General features: G+C 36.8%; 1 protein-coding gene across 1 annotated transcript; it reads left to right on the top strand.

The window, feature by feature from the left end:
- Positions 1-1,673: 1,673 nt before the first annotated feature.
- On the top strand, positions 1,674-21,533 carry LOC134533750 (required for meiotic nuclear division protein 1 homolog). Its single transcript, XM_063371367.1, has 6 exons — positions 1,674-2,238; positions 7,257-7,383; positions 13,437-13,656; positions 14,936-15,098; positions 16,862-17,059; positions 20,880-21,533. Exons 1-6 carry the CDS (start codon positions 1,963-1,965, stop codon positions 21,039-21,041), a joined length of 1,146 nt encoding a protein of 381 aa, XP_063227437.1. The 5' UTR covers positions 1,674-1,962; the 3' UTR covers positions 21,042-21,533.
- Positions 21,534-21,790: the final 257 nt, after the last annotated feature.

Raw genomic sequence — 21,790 nt, 5'->3', positions numbered from 1 at the left:
CCCCGCACCACACCTGGTGCGCAGGGTCGCTCTTCAGCATACGGCACGGGCCGCCTCCCGCAAACCACAGAACTTTTCTTAAGGCCACGCGCCTTCGCGCTGACCACAAACCCGCAAGGGAAACTTCGCCAAGTTTAGTGGCGGTGCGTGTACCACCCCAGTGGGCACGGCACCCGCGTAGAAACAATCGCTTACGGGACTGGCCGACTCCAGTCACCCACAAACTCTGTGTGCCACGTCAATTGTGCGCGCCTAATTTTCATTAAGTGTACTTTGTTAACGTAACTTTGCGCCACGTCATTTGTGCGCGCCTAATTTTCATTAAGTGTACTTTGTTAACGTAACTTTGCGCCACGTCATTTGTGCGCGCTTAATTTTCATTAAGTGTACTTTGTTAACGTAACTTTGCGCCACGTCATCTGAGCGCGCCTCTCATGCATCAAGTGTACTTTGCCTGCATACTGTTACCCGAGTAACCAGTGCCACGAAACATTGAACATGTACCGGCCTGCACCTCGCAACGGACAAGTAGCCCTCAGGGGCCTATCTGTGCTCAGTAATTGTATGGTGTGACGTCAACCCCTTGAATAAAGGCACGTCGCTACTACGGCAATTCCACGCATTCTTCTTTAACGTAATTTCCCAGGCAATACCGCCGACGGTTCTAGCGGACCACGCTGGGGCAACGAAACACGACCCCCCCCCCCAATTGGTTAGACACCGAGCTAGCCTGGCGCCCTCCCGGAACATAAAACGTTAACCAGACCAGCCACCCCGCTAGAACTCGCGCCCGGACTCGAACACGAGACCGCAGCCGACGGCAAGCTCCACAGCCTTAAAGCCTGCCGCAGAACCGGCTATCCTATACTAAGTACTACTGATCTATATATTGTTCAGATGGAAATATGACAGCAGTGGACAATAGGATTAGGATCGTTTCAAGCAGGGGCGCAACAACTAAATTTCCAAAGGGAGGCCATATACCTTTTTATAAAGAATCATTGATCCCCCCTATTGAAGGGTCCGAGGATCCTCCCTGGGGAACATTTGTATTTCAAGGTGGAAAATGGTGCTATTTAAGCAGTTTTATTATCTAAAAATTGATTACAGAGCACTTTCTTTGCCCCCGTTTGCCCCCACTTCAAGGTTTCTGAAAGGGGGGGGGCAAAATACCCTTCCCCTCTGTAGTTGCCCCCCTGATTTTAAGACAGGTTAGTCACACCGATTGGTTCAACCACAACTACAGACTGAAGTATGGTATCGTAAGGTGACCGAAAAAAGAGGATTTATTACAACCATGGTTCGTCTCCACCTCAGTCATGACCGTTTCAAGCAACATTTGCATTAAATAAACCTTTCTGATAATCCAGCTTGTGACTGTGGATATAACAAGTAGGATATAAATCACATATTGTTTCAATACCATCTCCTGCAAGCTCGAGATATCATGTACAGGAAGCTTATCCTTTAGCAGGGAAAGTGTACTGTCGTCTTTGAAATTCCCGGCTTACGAAGCTATTTATGAATTTCTAACTGTCAATAATATCGTTTTGTAACTTTTATTTTCCCATATGTCTATGATATGTTTATTTTGCGTTCAATCTGCTCGTTCAAAGTTGTCACGCAGGCTCCACGATTACTAACTACGTCATTATCATAACACTACAGCATCTGTAGCATTCTTGCAACAGCCCTTGTCAACTTGTGCTTCTGACAAGAAATCTTTACTCGCTATTACTGTGGAATACGGAGTACCAGACTTGCTTATGGCTGCAACTTAGACGTAGGCCAATATTCGTTGTACAGATGAAGAAGATTATCTATGATTATTTCCACGTGCTGTTGAAAAGTAAACATGTTTGTTCGGTGTTTGAATTGAAGAGAAGTATAATAATGTATTTATTAACTGATTAAGCAAACGTTGTACATTTTGATTTAGAACTTTTCTGAGTAAAGAGAGCTATGTTGTGTTTACGAAATATGTTTCACTTCGCTAATAGATCGTTGATCAGTGTATCTTCCCGAAATTTGGTTTTAGTAACAAAACCAGTTTTTTCTTTGGACAACCTTAGCCGAAGTAATTTTACGCATAAAGTTTATCCACATGTATGTACAATTCGTTTTATTGAATCCCAAAGTACAACTAAAAGCGATGACAGCTTAGTAGCATTTCAAATGAAAAAGCGTCCACTTAGAAGGAAGTTGCAGCAGGCGCAAAAAGAAGAAAAGCCTCCTGGCGTAAGTTTCTGATTGATTGATTAATTTATTATACCATACCATGTGCCATGTATTACAAGAATTAGATCTTGTCCAAAGCACAATTAAAGCATTCCTTGAACAAAAATTAATGGATGTTCAGCTGATCACAGAATTTTTGGCAGCCCTTAGGCTACAAGGTAATTGTTCCGTACCATTTTTTCCATATAATGTATTCAAGTTTATCCCTTGATCCTGATGTCATGTTCCTTTATACATTGATCCTGTGATAGATTATGGTACTGTTTTAATTTAGTACATCTAAAGATACTGTACATTACAAACTCTTGAATATCACAATTCAAATAAATTATGTCAGGTCGGGTGGAAATTTTTCATTATTGTTCAACTTATCATAATTCATTGGTATAGTCAAAGTTTTTATTAAGTCCAGAATCTTTCGGTGTACTTAATTAAAACAGCAAGCATCATGTACCACAGGATCAATGTACACAGCATTGTGCCATCAGGATCAAGGGATAAACTTGGATAAGTGATACAGAACTTTTACCGGCTACAATAGATAGAAGTGTATTCGGTAAAACTATTGCAAAAAAAGTGAAGAATAAAAATTACATTTTTTTTTTTCACTTATAGGTCTAGACATGTTTAATTTTTTATTTTAAGATGTGGTATATCAAGTAGTTTAGGTAGCAGTAAATTACTGATATTGTTTTAATAAGTAGTAAGGTAATGGTAGTACATAAAAAAAGCGTAAAATCTAGGAAACATTTGATTAGGTTATGTTAACTACAGTAAAAATACTGTAAAAATGTATGAATGGTTGGTTAAGTAATGTTAGCTACATTAAAATGCCATCACCTGTGTGTGGTCTTGAGTTTGATACCTCGGGTAGGCCTATAAAATGTACTGCTTCCTTATTGTTTCAGAGAGATTACAGTTTATAGGTTACATTAGGTAGCCTGTGCAGTGACTTGGCCACCGCCATTGTGCAATAGCGCAGCAATTTGGAAAACCTAAGATTCAAGCTAGTCCATTTTGAGGTCCAATAAACATTTCCGAAGTTCACCAAAGTTCGTGGCTTGCTCATGCAACTTCAGTAGCACATAATATTGGATAAAAACGCACAGGAAAGATGTCAATATCATCTTTCATAGACTTTAGTGACCAAGAAATTAGAGAATTATTGAGCTGGATTAAAAATACTTTAAAATAGTGTGGACGTTTGATTAAGGTTAAATTAGCTAGGTACATTAAAAATTCTATAAAATAATATAGCTATACTAACCTAACCAACCAGCCACAATTATTAACTATTTTAAATGTAGCTAATTTAATTTAACTGACAATTCTTTTGATATCACATATTTGTAATAAGCTTATTTACACCAAACCTAAAAATGGTAAACCACTAAAATTTTGTAATTATTATTTTTAATTTTCAGGAACGTGGATTTCTTCATAATTACCAATGTTTTAATTAATCAGCATAAAATTTCTTACTAAAAACCCTGTGATTGAAATTTAGAATTTCAATCCTCAAGTTTTTTTTTTTTTTTTTTTTTTAGGTATGTAAAGAGTGATAAAAATAGAGGAGAAACAAAAAAAAGAGCAACATTAACGCACACCATTATGACTCACTCTGCAGGTACATCATTTTTGTAGTTCCTCCATTGTTTACCACGCCATCAGTTATCTTGCGCCCTTGTCTCAGCTAAGTTTATTTTTGTCGAAGTTAAATGTTAAGCTTTTATTAACTAGCGAAATATCCCACTATAAGCTTACCCACTATAAAGAAAAGTAGGAACGGAAGGCGTCATCTTATTTTCAACATTTCGTAGGCCATAATTTACCATCGTATAGTTTTCAAAATGTGGCTTCTTTAAAGTACAGCGTATAATTTTATGGAATTCCTAAAGTTAATAGTGTATGGTTGCTACAAATAGTCCCCCCCCCCAACCCAGCCCTGAAGTCATTGGTGTTTAGTATTTAATCTATTTTATTGGGGGAATGAGTACAATAATGAAAATATTGCCAAAATACACTAAGTTACAGTCTTTGAAATTCTCTTGATGTATGATCTCTATTACAAAAAAATAATGGCATGAAAACTACTGAACCAATGTGACGGTCAGTTCCTATCTCTTAGCTTTAACTGAAAATAAAGTTCATAAATTTAAAAAAAATTGGTTGTCTGTAAAGTCGGTTTACGGACGATAGTTTAACGTGACAACGTCATAACAAAACATTGATGAAATGATTTTTATGAATAAAATTGAATCATCTTTATTTTAATAATAAAAGAAAAAATACTTGAAATTATACTAGTAATCAGATTATTAAAAGGCAAGAATAATTAACCTTTATTGCCAAAATTGTTGTTGTAATAAGCAATGAAAACCACATTAACTTTTCACTTCACTTTATAAACAGTCGACGAAACAGTTCACGTGTAGATGTAAGTTGTGTGCTGCCGCTGTCTTTCTTCTCCTCGGGCGCATAGGCCAATCGAGTGGAAGAGAGATAGATGCGGCGCAAGCGTACAATGAGCGTAACGGGACACAGAATAACGGAACAATGTGCGTAACGGGACACTTTTTCGTGCGTGCAGCTGGCGTTCATCGATTTATTAGACGTTTTCACGTCAAAACAAATTCTTACACAAACGTGACCATGGAATGAATTGTTCCGAGTCTTGTGTTTCCCATGTGGGTCTGTGTGTGTGTATGTCTTGAAATACTTAGTTAATAGAGGTTTTATATTAATAATGAAAAATAGTTAATATTACAGCTATTGCACATCACAAGTCAGTGCTCCATGTTCCATACTGCTTAAAACATTCCTGTCAAGGGTTGACACAGGTTTGGATGCGCAATAGGAACTAACAATTTTTTTAAATTTTATTTAGTCTCCACTCTTGTCACAAAATCCAAATACAAAATATACACGTTCTTAAATATGGAGAATCACAGGATCAGCAATGCACAAGTATTGTAATGTAACCTATAAACTGTAACATCTCAGAAACCAGTGGGAATATATCGATGTTGTTTTTGGGGTCAAACAAGGAACATCTGTAGTACTGAAAAACACCATTTTTGAATGGTGCTATTGCACGTAACAAGTCAACTTTTTCATACTGGATTTTCAATAGGGAAACACGTAATTTTTTTAAAGTTATTATTTACATTGCATTGTGTTACAATGGAAAACCACAGTATCTGTAAAACATTGAAAGCACAGCATAGTGATGGCCGATTCACTGCACATGGTAAATAGAGGAACATCTTCAGTGTTCGAAAAATGTATTCACCAAATTTTATTATTATATTTACGGAAAAGCTGCAACGCAAGAATTTTACTGAATAAATAATAACAAAACTATACTTTATAAACATAAAACATAGTGAATAATACAGAATATTGAAGGAAAAATTCCCTTGAACATTAAAATAAAACATATTAAAAATACTTAACAGCAAAAGTAAACCCATTGTAATATAAACCATAACTAACCAAATGTTTAAGCAAATAAATGTTTTTTACACTTTTTTTCCACATGGAGTAATGAAAGCCACACAAATGTAACATGACATTCTTATCTTTGTGCAAATCAATGATAAACATCAACATTCTATTGCGAAATAACATTGTCCTTGGGTGATATAGTTGGTACAAGTTTATGGTGACAATTTACAGAATCATAAAGAAAAAATAGAGGAACTCAAATTATTTTTCTCAAAATTGAAAATTTTTTATTTTAAAACAGACTACAATGTGATATTAAGTAGCTACTCAGAAAATTTATCAATTTTCTATTAATATAACTCATTTTTTGGTAACCACACCATTTTCTTTGGCCTCTAATCCCTTCAAAACTTCCGAATTTTCCATAGTATTTTGTAATTAAAACTAACTTTGTGAGGATTTTTACAATTTTACAGTAAGTAGCTAACCTAACCAATCCAACACTTCACTTTTGTTACAATCACCTAGCATGCAAACACCCATGCTTTAAAAATAAACATACAAGAGAGGGCATATAAAACAGAAAATTATACAAAAATGCACAAAAAACTAACTTTTTTTTTCTTCAGATTTTCCATCATTACTTCATGTAAATTGCTCACAACTTATTGTTTACTAAACCTTAAATTAATATAAAAAAAATTATAGATACTTTTTTTTAACAACCAAGCATATTAAGTAAAGAAAGTACTTAAAATCAGCGTGTTGATATATTACAATTTTACATCAGTTTGTTAGTAACCACTTCAGTTTTAATGGTGAATACTATAGATCTCGATACCTGACATACTCATGGAATTATATAAACCACTGCATTCAGTGAAATATGCTTCGAAATTAGCTTTGAAGAGCTGATTTGTAAAAGTTGTGTACAGTGATTAAATATTCATAAAATAGTTATGCATTTATTTGAATGGATTTGTTTGACTGTTTCTGACTCCATTATGTCATATGAATATAGATATGAGGTATTTGTTATTTTTGTCCTGTATAGAGCAAACTTGTGTCCTTACAGTATAGGTATGTACCATTAAATAAAATTTACATTAAAATCAGATGGGTTCTCTTGAAATAAATCGGTTTATGGCAAGAGCTGACAAAATAGTCCAATTTATGGCTATTATAATTATACATATATATTGTTTTCATGATTAATTGCATGAAACAGAATATGAATTTATAGTAAGTACCTACCGTACATGTGTCCAACCTGAAGCCTCGGTGGTTAGAGCTTACGGGCTGACGAGCCAAACGTTGGATATGTTTTCTGGCCGGATCAGAGATAAGTTTTGTTCCCAATGCAGGACTGGGTGTTTTTGTCATCCCATCACATTCCCTTCTGTGGAAGGCAGCGGCCATGAAAACCCTAGATGCGCTGTGGCTTCAATCACAGCAGTGTTACCTGAGATCACTGCTCGGACACACGTATCAGGGAATTGTCATTAACGTGTATGCTGTAAAATACAAGGGCATGCATCTTTTATTAGGTGGGTAACTTGTTTTGGTTGCAGTTCTACACGGTTAAGGCGTTCGCCACTGCAGAAGAATATGATTTGCAGGTCCTGAAACAAGATTTACTGCGTGATGACTTGTATGTGCCGTGTGATTTATGCTCTGGTGAAGAGACGCACCAATTGGGTGAGGGCATTGGATGCAAGGTTGTTTACTTTTACATATGTAAAAAAAAACTGTATTTACCTGAAAATAACGTGACTCTGAATATGATGCTATCCAAAAATTGTTGATTATGAGTTATGAAAAATACATTATAGAATGGAGATTACAATTCAAGTTCTTAGCATGTTAAATTACTTAAATTAGAGAAAATGTATTTGGTGTTTACTAAACCTTTTCTGGTGCCTCTTTCGTCAGTGTAGTGATTTACACGGTCTTTTTTGAAACACCAAGCTGCAGTTAAAAGGAGAAGAAAAATGTTTTATGACTAGTTCAAAAGCAGACATTGAGAAAGCAATGAATGCAGTGGTCCTCTGGGAGGGTGTTGGGAAGAGGTAGGGAGGAGGAAGTGTCTTCCCCAGCAGCCACAGTGAAAACAAACAAAAGGAACCCTGTACAAACTCCATTTGCACCCTCTCCCTCATCTCACATTCTAAGTGGCATAAGCGACAAATTTTACAGGTACAGTGTAGTTTTTTTTTAACTAAGTGGAGGTTCAGCAGGCAGTAATTAACAGTAGTCTAAAGTGGCATAAATGTCGCAGTTTATAGACAGAACAGGTAGTTTTTCAACCAAGCTGTTCCCAACGGCATGATACAAATATACTATAATAATGCGACCCCCCTCTGTTAGTTTCAACAGTTTTGATTAAAAATCATCACCTTATTTTCAGGTAAATATGGTAAGCTATTGAGGCCTGTGATTTGCGGTTTATGTACTCACTGTTGTTGAAAGATTTCTGGTGTTACTGTTTCTTTCACTGATATTTTGTAGTTACTCTTAAACTATGTGTTTTGGTGTTGAATTTTTTTTTCCTCCTCAAGTTAACATGATAAGATGTCAGTTAACACAGTTGTCAAGTTACATGCAGAAGCATTTGTAGCTCATATTCAGGATGTTGTAAGTTTTATCTCAACCACCTGCACCAAAGTTAGTTTTCATCCCAACTTTTGGTGAATGCCAGTGCAGTGTTCTCTAATATGTACCTTCACCTTCAAGCTGTGGGTTCACAACTAAAGGTATTCATACAAATCTACAGTTTTGCTCTGAGCTTGGGAAAAATTTTCACACCTGACCTTCAAAAAAGTGGAAGGTCCCTGTCTGCAGGAGATTTAGAAAAAAACACTCTCATTTCCCCTTCCTATTCGCTTAAAGCAGAATTTTGGTACTTGATGAAATTTAGCACGTTCTGCTTTCAAAATAAGAGGGAAATTACCGCCTACATCTCCGGGTACTCCGGATGGACGAACAAAAACATTAAGTTCCTTCAAGCTTTAAAATAAAATGTTATAAATATATGGGGAAAAAAAGTATGTATGTTTTCTACTTAAATAAAATCTACAGTTTAGTTTAAGCTTGTAAAATTTTGCACAGTTAAACCTTGAACCAAAATGAAAGGATATCACTGTCTACCAGAGATTTCACGAAAAAATACTCCCATTGAAAAGAGACATTTATTTTTTATCCTTAAAATGCTATGTTCATGGGATACAGGAGGATGAAAGCATGATGGGTGAACAGGAGGGTTTCGGTAACTGTTCAGTGAGCTTCAACAACTATCTGCACATTACCAAAGTGTATAAAACTGAGCCTGATTTGTGATGAAAATGATCTTGCAAAGGCACCAGTGAAGCCTTTACAAAAAAACAATCTCATAAAAAGAAATTTTAGTGAGAGTGCTGGAATCTTTTGGCATTGTGGGCTGTTTTATTGCATTATAGCCCTACTTATGGAAAATCAATTAAAAAAAAGGAAATCAGAAAACCATATGAATAAATTAATACTCATTTGGGGAACAGTAATTCGATAAACTACGTAAATAAAAGAGCAGAAGGTGAAGTGTTTCGGAACAAACCCTGTTTACTTAAAATTTTTAATTAGTGTATAGGTACAAAGATATAATTATCGAGAAAATGGTTCACAAAACATAAATTTACCAATAGGTACTTTAGAAATCATACTTAATATTGTTATGATTTAATAATGTGTGGGGAGAACTGGGTTCCTATAGGAATAGCCCAATTAAGTTTTACTGCACAGTTTTATTGATTACTAATATTTACATCACTAATAAATAATCTTACTTAAAATTGCCTAATCACCAATTACTCGCACTTAAAAATGTTTATTCCCAAGTCACTCAGTATCTGTCAAGTTCTTACAGTCCGCACTCCTCACTGGGCATACTCCTCGCGCAACTCTCGCAGCAGCACTCCTCGCAGGACTCTGTCACCAAACTCCATTGCCGAAGTCTCGCAGCACACGCGGCACTCTCACCAAACTCTCGCTGCACCCGCGATACTCTCGCCACCCAACTGTCGCCCCAAGAACTCACACGCCCAAAAAACTGTCGCGGAGGCCGGCGTCCCAGCTTAAGTACCTAGGGGTGTCCTTCTCGAAGGGACAAGAGCGGCCTATGATGATTCGCGTCACCCCGGGCCGACCTGACGCCCGAATAGTCGAGAAGGGCGTCATTAGCTCACGCGATAGCCCGCAGAATTCCCAAGGCCGCTCAGCGATAGCTAACGGCGATGAGTGGAGGGGGGTAGCAACGACCCTTGTAATCCAGCCAGGTACGTGTGGCATGTCATACGTCAGTGGCGGCCACGTGATACGCGCATGATGCCTGTAGCCTGGCAGGACCGCCAGCCAGCTTCGAACCTGCATCGTGGTCTGGTCTCTCGCGTTCGTAACAATATATTTCTCATTAGACCATTACAATAAAATAGACCAACAAGGGAGGTTAATCCGTCACCTAACGACTTTACCAAATTTACTGCAGAAAGAAAATGAACGTAAATCATTGCAATTTGAGTTAGCTACTTTCAACTTATACATGGTGGCCACCAGACCGTGAAAATCGACAAACCTTGAATTAGCAGAATTTTTTTAGTGCCTGGAAAACTCAGTAATTTTTGAAAGCCATCGTGAATTATTTGTTTGTATAGCAAGTTGAAAAGAGCTTAGTTCCAAAACACCCGTCGTGCCTACGAACTGTGTCACACCATTTTTTAGCGAACCTCGGCAGCGGATGTGAGGTATGTGACAGTTGTTTAAGATAACACTGTGCATTGCTGCGTTGCCGGCGATTTGCCGTAGGGGGCGGAAGTCTCAGGGGTCGAAAATGGTCACTTAACTCACTTACAGTCACTTATTTTGCATCAATCACTTTTTTGTCACTTTTTTTTTAAAACAGTCACTTAATTTACTTTTTTTTCGATATTGGTGCCCAAAATTTGAATTTCCGTTTATGAAAGTGACATTAATTAAATGCTTGAATTTGTGTTTATGACCGTAATCAAGGTATTTGCCGTTTGCCATAACACGGATTGTGTCGAGATCGTTTTTTACATGCGTAAAAGTGTAAACAACAACTGAAGTCGAACTATCCATTAATGATTCGCCCTACAGTATCGATTTGCTGACATGATGGCAGATAATCTATGTTTGCGCCAGTGTGTTCTGTAGTTAGTCTGATTGCGGTCTTAAGTTAGTTTTGTCCTTAGGGGCCTTGGCTAGCGATATGACTTGTGTCATGCTATACTATTATTTGAGATAAACAAGTAACTGGGAAATAATATCGTAGTGTTTTGATGTTTTCTTGTGTGGTGAAGATGGGGAAGTGTTGTTTTCGTAGCGAGTGGCTATAGAGGTGCGATGTTTTCTTGTGTTGTGAAGATGGGGAAGTGTTGTTTTCGTAGCGAGTGGCTATAGAGGCGCGACGATAATGGATATATCATTAACGAGTGAGCAAAAAAAAACATAACGATACTGATGTTTTTTGTACAGTTTGCTGTGTCACAATCAAAATATCAACCAAAGGGTATCGAGCACTATCTCAGCATGCTACTTGCGAGCGACATAAGAGTGAATGTCGGAATAAGTTGGCTCCTAGTCAGCTAAAATTCACGATCGTTCGACCTTCATGTTCAGCTTCTACATCAAGTGAAGTGTCCTCAGAAAACCATGTTAAATGTCTTTGCAGTGTACGAGATCGTGCAACAAGTGCAGAACTGAAATGGATAATGAAATGTATTATTTCAAATTATTCAGCATCATCTTGTGGAGAAATAGCTGATGTTTTTAAAAGTATGTTTGGTGAGGGTGTGCCTGAGGACTTCAGCCTGAGCAGCACTAAATTTAGGTATCTACTAATAGATGCATTAAGCCCATATTTTCGCAATTTTATTTTGAAAGACATGGATGGTGCATCCTATTCAGTATGCTACTACTAAACAACAAACCACACAGGTAGAAAGGAACTACAAATTGCTATCAGGTACTGGTCTAAAACGAAGCTACAGATTATCACTCACCATCTTGAAACCTTTTTTATTGGATCAGCTACAGGCGAAATACTAGTTGAGAAAATTAATTCTGCACTAGACAATGCTGAGTTACCTCGTCAGAAGATATTAATGTAAGGGAGTGATAATAGTGCTGAGAACAAATTGAAGAGTTTGCAAAGTGAAGAGCAGCAAAAAAGAAAGACTGCAGATGTACTTTTTGAGGAGGCAAATAAGAGATTATAGAGGGCTGTAGAAAAGAAAGATGTGCAGGAAATTGGATTGGCCCAGGCCATGTTGGAAGGTGTTAACAGAGTCATAAAAGAAGCTGCAGAGAAGAAGCTTGAGGTTGATACTGTACAACACTCAGTGGAGAAAAGGAAATCTAAAATTATTTCTGACTATTTTTCAAAATACTCAAAAAATTAGATGTTTTGTGTTGATGGAGTGTTCTGACATAAGTTTGCTGATGTTGAAATGTTCTTAAATTGGAGTAGATACAGTTTTGTAGTAGGCCTATGGTGTCTTCTTAATTAATATAATTCTTAGTCCATTTTATAAGACAATATAAAAATGTTAATCTTGACAGAATTTTCATGGAAACCACTTTTAAGTCACAGTTTACACAGTTGACTTCTCTTTCACCATCTTAGGTATGTGAATAATTTGTTTCTTTTAATTTTGTGCTACTGGTGCATAATTTGTAACTTGTGTGTTTTTAAATAGTTAATAGAATAACTGTCAGTATTTTATTTGATCCATATATAACCTAATATTTTATTTTACTACAATCAGAATTTTTTGTAACATTTATTTCAGTTATATTTCAGGTCACCTTTTTAGTCACTTATTTTCCTGGAGATCACTTTTTTCTCACTTTTTCTATCACAAAGGTCACTTTTCTCACTTTTTTCCAGTGAATAAAGCACTTTGAGGCCTGAAGTCTCTACTTAATTTTTTTTTACATCTGAAGATTTTCCCCGCTGGTTATAATAAACAGAAGACACTTCTGAAAACTATTACATATTACCGTAAACTCTCAATTATATGGGCCCGGATTATCGGTTTTCGGTTTATCAGTGCTTTGATTTAGTTTAATTATTAGTTTGATATATTCTTTAACTGTAAAAAAAATATGATATCTCTCTGGCACACTTCTCTTGGCCAGCCGTTTGGTCCAAACTCTCATCTATCACATTTGTCACACTTCAAACCCTAGGGGAATGCCCTGACACTGCTTCACGTTTCCAATGATATTAGTGATATACCACCACCTGAAATAGTAGCTGTTATTTTGATGTATCAAACAAAATATTTTACTTCATTGGCTTATATATCAAGCTCCTGGCTTTATACAAGAAACTGGAAGTAATCACGGGCTTAAGAAAAGAACAGCAATTCCAATAGATTGTCACTAACACAAACTATACAGTTGTAAACTTTCAAAAGCTACATTCTACATGGTTGATTTTTTTTTATGTAAATTATTTAATGTTTTCGTTACATTCAAAGCCAACCGTGTCTCCATCTGATTGAACAAACACAATCCCACAGTACTCCTCTCCTTGTGAACCATAACACTATCTTTTATAAAAACATGAAAATTTACAACCCATAACAATGTTGCAAATTCCTGAGAATGACTTCGTCCTGACAAATTAAACAAACAGTACATACTTACACATACTCACCTTGATTTATTACCCCTACAACTTGTCTGCTTTTTGACAGATGATGCTAACGTCGTTCATGCGGTGGCCAAGTACTCTCTGAACGGCGAAAACAGGAAGATATTCTTTTTCCGCGAAGGTTCCGTGGTCCTTTGGAACATCACCGAACTGGAGAGTTACAACGTTCTGTCATTTCTCAGGAAGTTTGAAAAGAATCCGTACGATGAAAATTTGGTCCAAGATGAAAGTGAGTTGATGATGTACGCTTACAAAGACAACAGGTAAGGCTTTTCGTTCGTAGTTGTGTATTTTGTTGGCCCACAAGTAAATGTGTGCTGGTTTTCTGGTTGTGAGGCTAGAGGCTTTGTTATTATTGGGGTGGCTAATACATTACACCTCTCAAAATGTTTTTGTTAAAAAGGCAGTCAATCATGTTGTGATTTCTCTGTATTTATTTGATTTGCAAATAGTTTTGTTCCAATTGTAATTAAGATGTAGATAATCATTGCACACCAGTAACCAAGCTGGAAATCACAAAATGTACAATTGAAATCAATTTTTTTAAACTCTTTATTCATATATAAAAAATGTAATGGTAAGTTAAGAGCAATATGCTTAATATAAGAGTACAGTGAGAAGGTATTTAATCTGGCATTTTTAAGTTTGGCTTCTTCTGTGGGTTATTTTTCACATTCCGTGAGTACTTTAGTGCAATGATTTTTTGAAGTAGACCAATGCTCATCTGTGTCTTTATTTGTATAGATCAGCTTATTAATTTGTTTTGAAAACCATTGAGCTGTATATTAACTTTGCTTTGATATTCACCTTAAATCTGTATTGATGTTCGATAATCCAACAAAATTGTTAATCAGACAAGCTATGGTCCGTAACGTGCTATACTAAACACCTTTAATCAAACCATCAATATATTAGCCACTTGTCTTTTTGCTGCAATTATTGAATTATCAGCATAATATTGATAATATGTTGTTACATAGTTTGTATACATTTTATTTGTAAAAATTTTAATTTATTTTCTATCCAATCACTTTTTGTACTTGGCTGAATCAAAGAACCACACAGAAGTGATAGTTGCACTGCTGTTATTGCATCAAGCTGCTTTTAATTCCAGTTTAAATGAAGGTTGTGCAAAAAAAAGAATAAACATGTGGTGAAAGGACTTTGGCATCAGTATTCCTAGTTGGTTCATAATATTAGTTTGAATAAAATGGTATCAGAAAACCTCTCATTATAAATACAGTAGATACACTTATTGATTTTATACTCTTGTGCAGTCCACCCATTTCTTTTTTTAAACTTGGTAAGAATATTTTTGCGTGGTCTCTTGAAAACATTTTTTTGCAGAAATGGTTTCACTGTTAAATTGATAGTTTCTGTAATTTCAGTAAACAGTTATTTTAATTTATCAAGTTACAGAAATTCATTATAGTTGAAACTTGCAGAAATTGCTGACATTGCCTGTCTTTCTAGATGTGCGAAAAATTTCTCTTAAATTTTACTTTATATGTTATGAGTGTAATGTTCTGTTTCCTTTCCCAGCAAACTCAGCCACTTGGCCAATGGGAAGATACACATATCGGATAGAGAACAGAACGATTTGGACAAGTACACAGTGTCTAATGCTATGGCACAATCGGTCAAACTCGGCATTTGGGAAGCATCATTAGACAATTATGTGGACAGCATCGAGCATATAACAAATGTGAGTAACATACTATTGATGTTTGTGTGCTGTGGAAATTTGTTTTGTGTTCATATTTAAGCATCACAATTTAGATAAATATTTAGTTGTATTTTTATCAAGTCTAGATTTCGTAGGCCTGTTACACAAAACACAAAAAATATACCATCCATCATTGACATAAGAACTTTGGTGGCTGTTTGTATGATAAACTAGCCACCCCACCATGGCGAACTGGAGTTTTATTTCAATGTGTTCACTTCTAGATTTTTACATGAACGTGGTAAATGTTGTGTATAATCAGTGTATTTTCTTTGGGGTTTCTGTTTCTCCTCATCTGCTTATTTTGTCTCTTCTCCATTACACAGAGCTTTATTCATTTGATGTGACATTTCAGGACGCAGTCTGCAGGTCCGTTGGAAGTAGTTCTGGGTGGGCAACGCGTGTAATTTGGTTGTCACCAGTTTCATCAACATTACTTTATTGTATGTTTTTATGAATAGTGTAGGTTGATAAAAGAGAGCTGAATGATATTTCTGAAATGCTGTATGTAATAAAGATCATGCTCCTTTTTATCAGAATTCACCATTTCATTGAAACTATTGTGAACTCAGTTGTCAGTATACATCTTATTCTCAGCAGGGTAATACTCCCAAACGTAAAGTACTTACTGACTTTCCTTTCAGTCTTCATACATCAGTTGACTAATAATTTATGGAAAAAATATAAATGTCTCATAGTTAACATGTAGATGATCAGCAGTGTAGAGGAAATGTAGTTATTTTAAGACCTTAGAACTCTGGTTAGCTGATAATTTAAATCCACATTTGTGGACTGCCTGAAGAGTGATGGATGCTTGTAAAACTGGATCTGTCTGCCCTACTTGAGGCCCCGGCCTGTCGTTCCAGCTGAGCACAAAGAATGTTTGAGTCGATATGACGTGGGTATGGTCCTGCCATGATATGCAGCGATGGAGGAACCAGGAACACCCTGAGGAAACCATCAAGCCACAAACAGTGTCTGCCATATTTATCTCTTGTGAGAATCTCAGGAGTGGGGAAGCTGGCTTGTTAAGCACATTGCAATCAAGGACTCAGTGATAATCAAGTATAAATTGTCAGTATTTATTTCCATTACATTAACTATTTACTTAATTTCACGTAAGAAATTTTGTGACAATATAGATTAGTGGTTTAAATGTGGATATATATGGTGTATAGGTTCTATAAAAAATAAATAATAAAAAAAATCCATAGCCTAACCCATTGACTGGTGTTAATATGGCTACTGTAACTGTGTGGAACCCTTTGCAAGCAAACACCAAGGAAAAAAATCAGCAAAATATTGTGGTACACTAAAGTTTTTTTTGTGTGTGTGTGTTGATCGTGACTGCATTTTTTGTGTATGTATTCAGCAAATAAATTTATTTACCTAATTAACCCAGTGATATGAGATAACAATGAGCTAAATGCATAGAATAAAAGTTACTGAAACAAATAGTTGATTATATATAGTGACATATATTTTATTTTGGCTTTGCCCCAGTATGATTGGAAAGGTATAGTCAAAGCAGTTATTAGTAATAATGTAATCATTTTCAAAACTGTTAATGCCAGTATTGTTTGTGGCCACATTTCAACCAGGCTGTTAAAAATATAAATATACCTTGGTTATAAATATTGTGCAGTGACACGTTAAATGTCTCTCACATGTTCTGATGGTGCATGCTGCATCCCTCAGTGCCAAGCTGTGACATGGTTTATGCACTTGGTGAAATGTTGCAGGATTTGAAGAGGGGTGTGAAGATCAAGATCAGTCAGGAGGAAGTCCTCCGCAAGACGGGGGAGCTGCTGGCCCTGAGACACCACATCAACCTGGACTCTGACCTGCTGGACACCCCTGACTTCTACTGGGACCACGAGCAGCAGGAGAGCCTGTACGAGCAGACCTGCGCGTACTTCAACATACCCCGGCGCACCAGGGTCGGTTCGCACTGCTTCCTCGCAAGCTAACTGTCGGTTCTCTTGCCGATCCCGGCTCCATCCTCCGTGGGGTCACACCCCCTTCCTTCCGTTCATTCCGTCACCGTGCTCCACTCTCGTCTCATAGAGTCGCAGCAGAAGCATCCTTGTTGTAGAACCGCTAATTCTGCCGCCACTAGTCCTAGGACTGGTCATTACGTTTCCATCTATTTTACTGTATCTTAACACTTGTATGACATTCACCAAAGGTCTGTTCCGGTGCCTGATGTGCCACGTGACTCGTGTGTGACGGTCCATGAATGTAGGTGTTTATCTGTTTTGGAGGACAAAGTTAAGTAAAGTGCCTCTGTTGCAGTGCATCTCGTTGTTAGCACTGGTTTTGACTTTTATGAAGAAGGGTAGTAATGATGGTCTTTTGCATTCAAACATTATTTTAGGCTTGAATTTCAGAATTACGTAGTTTAGTTAGGTATTGACATAAGTATTTATTAAGTACTAATAAATGGTCGTTGAAGGTGGGTGACAGTATGTGCGGAATTGTGCCGGGATGCCTGCGGAAGGAGGGGGTTGTGCTCGCACTTACACGGGACTCTTCAAGGGTAAATTTTGGCCGTACTGTCGCATAAGGCAACAGGAGACCCCTGTGAGAGAACGTCACAGCCAGACCTAGGTATTCACCAGTTGTTTTTGGTCACTCATGTTCGAGGAACAGGTGAACCTAACTAATGAAATAAGACACACAAGGTTTGTCAGAGCTTGTCAATTTGGTGCACTTTAACTCATCCACACCACTTAATATTATACTTATTTTTATACTCGCCAACAATGAAACACTGCACAAGAAAATACGAGAGAAATGGCAATATGTACTACACAGAGCTCTTTGAGGGCGAGGGTGCTGTGCCCGCGGTGTGTCTACGCAACCAGCATGAAACACGTTCACAGTTACCGTGCTATCTCATGGGTAGGGGCCTGTTCTTTTCGCGATTGCGATTAAACGACGATAAACGCGAAATCACCGTTAAATACATTTTTTACGCGAAATCGCCATAAAACAGCGTTTTTACACGAAATTTTGTATTAAAACGCGAAATCGCACTGTTTTTACGCGAAATTTAAATACTGGGTAAAAGGCTTGTCTCGTCAATTGTAAACAAACACCGCAACATGGCCGCCAAACATTAATCATAAATACACTAAAGCAAACAAAAGCTTACACACGCTCACGTTATGTTAAACCCAAAAATATACTGTAAAAATACGCAAAACTACGGCGTTTATTTTCCTTTCCGGCATAATGTTTGGATAGATAAGACAAACAGGCGAAGTTTTAAAGCGTACGCACACCGCTCGGGGCACTGCCGTCAGCTTGGAACAGCGACACCGGATAAATACAAAAGCAAGCAGATGATTGGGCGAACGGTGTTTGAAACAGCCTTACGTGAGTGGCCATATCACGTCAGCCGGGGGCGCTGGCATATAGTTGGAACAGCATCGTAGTATCAAGCAGATTATCGGGCAAACCAGGCACTAGCATTTTAAATCGCGCCAAAAGGCGGAAAAATGTAAACAAACATTAATTTTCGAATGGTGTGACGATGATGATTAGTTGGCCAACAGTTTTAATCAATTTTGTTGGGTCGTTACCACAACGCGGAAATACCATAACGGCCATAACGCCGAATGTCAAAATTGACCACAACGCCGAAATAACAACTGAATGAATTTGTGTGTATTTCTTAAATGTACCTTAACGCCGAAATACCACAATCTAACCTAACCTAGCCTATCCTATCCTATCCTAACCTAGTCTAACCTAACCCAACCTTTGTGGCAGCCCTGTAATGACATTTTTCGGCGTTGTGGTACACAGCAGTTTTCTAGCTGTTGTCGTGATCAATTTGGCATTTCGGCGTTGTGGTGCATCCTCGATTTTGTTAAAGGGATTAATAGTTTTCCAGATTAGTTTATGGGAACAAACTAATAATCAGTGTCTAAATCAAAAGTATTGTCATATAAATATATGTAACCTACTTGTTTAGGGTATTCAGTAATGAGTAGGTTCAAGTAAAATTATTTAACTTAAATAATGTCAGATATATTTACGGTAACACAAGTTTGTTTTTTTTTGCACCGCTTTTGTGTTTTAAAGTGAATTTTAGCACCGCTTTTGTGTTTTAAAGTGAATTTTAACACCGCTTTTGGTAATTTTTAATGACGAAATCTGAAAATTTTATTTACCACTTTCAGGGGGCCCTACTCATGGGCTAACATACCATACCAGCTGCAAGTGCATAGAAAATCTAGGCAACTGCGATGCTGGCATTCCCCGCTGAGGTTTTTTTCTAACGGCCCAGGTCGTGTGGTGAGGATTCGCACTGGTAGTTGGTAACTCTAATCGCTTAGAGCACAGCCTGAGGAGTGCCCACTCCATTAAGGGATGGATGCAATGAGCGGTGAAACAGCTCTGGTACTAGCCTGGACAGCTAGTAGAAGTTGTTATCTTTGAAATATTTGTGCAATGGGAGTGCATGACTTGATGTAGACTTTTGGACATACGCCATTGCTAAGCACATGTCTGTAGAAGAAAACTACAAAAAACACAAATGACAAAAACACAAATTATGCAAAAAATTGTTGTTGTCAGGATATAAACACCCCACAATACTCCACAACAGGAATATGGTCAACAAACAAAAAAAAACAAAGTCGCACCTGTATTTTCGTACCATGTGCGTCTCTGCCTGAGGACGGGAGCAGATAGCAGTTCCCGAAACGTCGCTTGTTTCTGTTTAAGAAAACTGTTGTGTTTGTTTCATCTTTTCGTTTTGTCGTGCTTTGTCTCGTTTTGACTGTTGTGCTGATTTTATTTATTTTTTTAATATTTTTGTGCTGTTATCATTTGTGGGTTTTTTTTTCGTTCTCTTCTGTGTTTTGTAAAACTATTGAGTTTGTTTTCATGTTTTCATTTTGCTGTGTTTTTGTCTCGTTTCAACTGCTGTGCTGAATTTTTTGGGTTCGGTATTTTTGTGCTGTCATCATTTGTGGGTTTTTTTTCGTTCTGTTAGTCCATTTTTCTTTGTTTTTTCTTTGGCGTATGTCCAAAAGCCTACATCTAGTAGAAGTTGGACGCACTTTGGCCAGATCTGGGTTTTTAGTAGGAGCCTAGAGATATGGTAGACATTTAAGCATCTAGTAATACTCTTAGGATGGAGTATCCTGAGAGTCAACCACAGATTAGCCTAATTAGATTAATTGGGATTGGGTGGCAATGATGCTGGGATAGGTGGCTCACCATCTCATAGCTTTTCTTGAAACACTTCCAAGTTGCAATGAAATGGCATATCCATGTCCTTATGGCTCTAGGGCTCAGTGGTAATCAAGCCCAAAAGGGAGTAATTCTAGTAAATCCGGCACATTAAACATCTATGCAGCTGTTCTTCTGAATGACTGTCTTTAACCTACATTCTCTCTTTGTATATTCAGTCGCATCTTGGCATTATGTAATGATTACAGCATTTGACTCTTTCAATCACATTTATTTGGGTCTAATATTTAAGAAAAGGTAAAATTTTAAGAATAATATCATTTAGTTTTTGCTGTTTTAGTATGTATGTAAATTTAAATGAAAACTCATCAATCAAACTATTATGTTTAGTAAAGATGGTTTTCTGAAAAACCTACCCACCTTCAGTTTAAAAAGCAGTAAAATACACAAACGCAAGGAAATGGAACTGTCTGTAACCATTTTTGCAGTCGCAGCAATGTGTAGTGTGTGTGGTGTTGCCGTTGTTTCAAGAGCATGTTGTGTTTGTTGCAGGTGATGAATGAGAGGCTGAACCATTGTGTGGAATTGGTAGAACTCCTGTCATCTCATCTGAGTGACCGCCATCATGTTAGACTGGAATGGATGATAATCGTCCTGATCATGGTTGAAGTTGTGTTTGAGGCTCTTCATTTTGTGGAGCAGCATATGTCATAAACTAAAATGAATATTTACGAGAATCAATTTTTTACTGAATCTATTTTGAAGCATTTTGATTTCACCTAGTTGTAAAACTATTTTTATTTTGTATATCAGACCTTGTACATATTTCATACTATACATAGTACATAAAGCTCAGAAATTGTTTTGATAAAACCCAGTGATAACTTTGTTGGCAATCTCTTGATAGCTTTAAATAGTTAAAATAAAAGAAAACTGAAAATCAGTGTGTTTATTTTAGTTTAGTGCTCTACTCTTGTGTGCTTAGTGCTTACATTTAGAATCATTTAAGTTTTTAAGAGGAATGGCTCTAGTGTTGTAAAATGGTATTTTCGTAATTTTATTTTTACTTTATCGAAAAGCCATGACAGGATTTGCCATAGAATGGGTGTTACCTGTAGAAAGGGGATTTATAGTATGGTCAGAAATTTTTCATAAAATAGAATTATTTCAGAATAATAAATTTATTTATTTCCTCTTTTTTTGAACTTTAGACTACAATTTACTAATTAATTTAAGTGATAAGATCTTGATTCGTATATAATTATTTGTTCCTGTATCACAAGAAAAATCAATGAGCAAATTATTGTTATTATAGTGGAATTACACCTGTCATTAAAATTTATTAATATATTTTATTTAAAAATCATTTTTTTTAAAAAGTTAAGTTTTAACCTGCAGTATTTAGGTTGTTAAGAATTTGATGTGTACAATTGATAAATTAAATTAGATCTATATCAGTCTTT

This window comes from Bacillus rossius, chromosome 7 (genome assembly GCF_032445375.1).
Source record: "Bacillus rossius redtenbacheri isolate Brsri chromosome 7, Brsri_v3, whole genome shotgun sequence".
In the NCBI taxonomy this organism is placed as follows: domain Eukaryota; kingdom Metazoa; phylum Arthropoda; class Insecta; order Phasmatodea; family Bacillidae; genus Bacillus; species Bacillus rossius.
This window is presented reverse-complemented; position numbering and strand designations above follow the sequence as displayed.

Coding starts and splice junctions, on each gene's coding strand:
- LOC134533750 (XM_063371367.1), top strand. CDS start 1,963: ATGTTGTGTTTACGAAATATGTTTCACTTCGCTAATAGATCGTTGATC. Junction 2,239..7,256: donor AAGAAGAAAAGCCTCCTGGC/GTAAGTTTCTGA, acceptor TTTTGGTTGCAG/TTCTACACGGTTAAGGCGTT. Junction 15,099..16,861: donor GCATCGAGCATATAACAAAT/GTGAGTAACATA, acceptor GAAATGTTGCAG/GATTTGAAGAGGGGTGTGAA.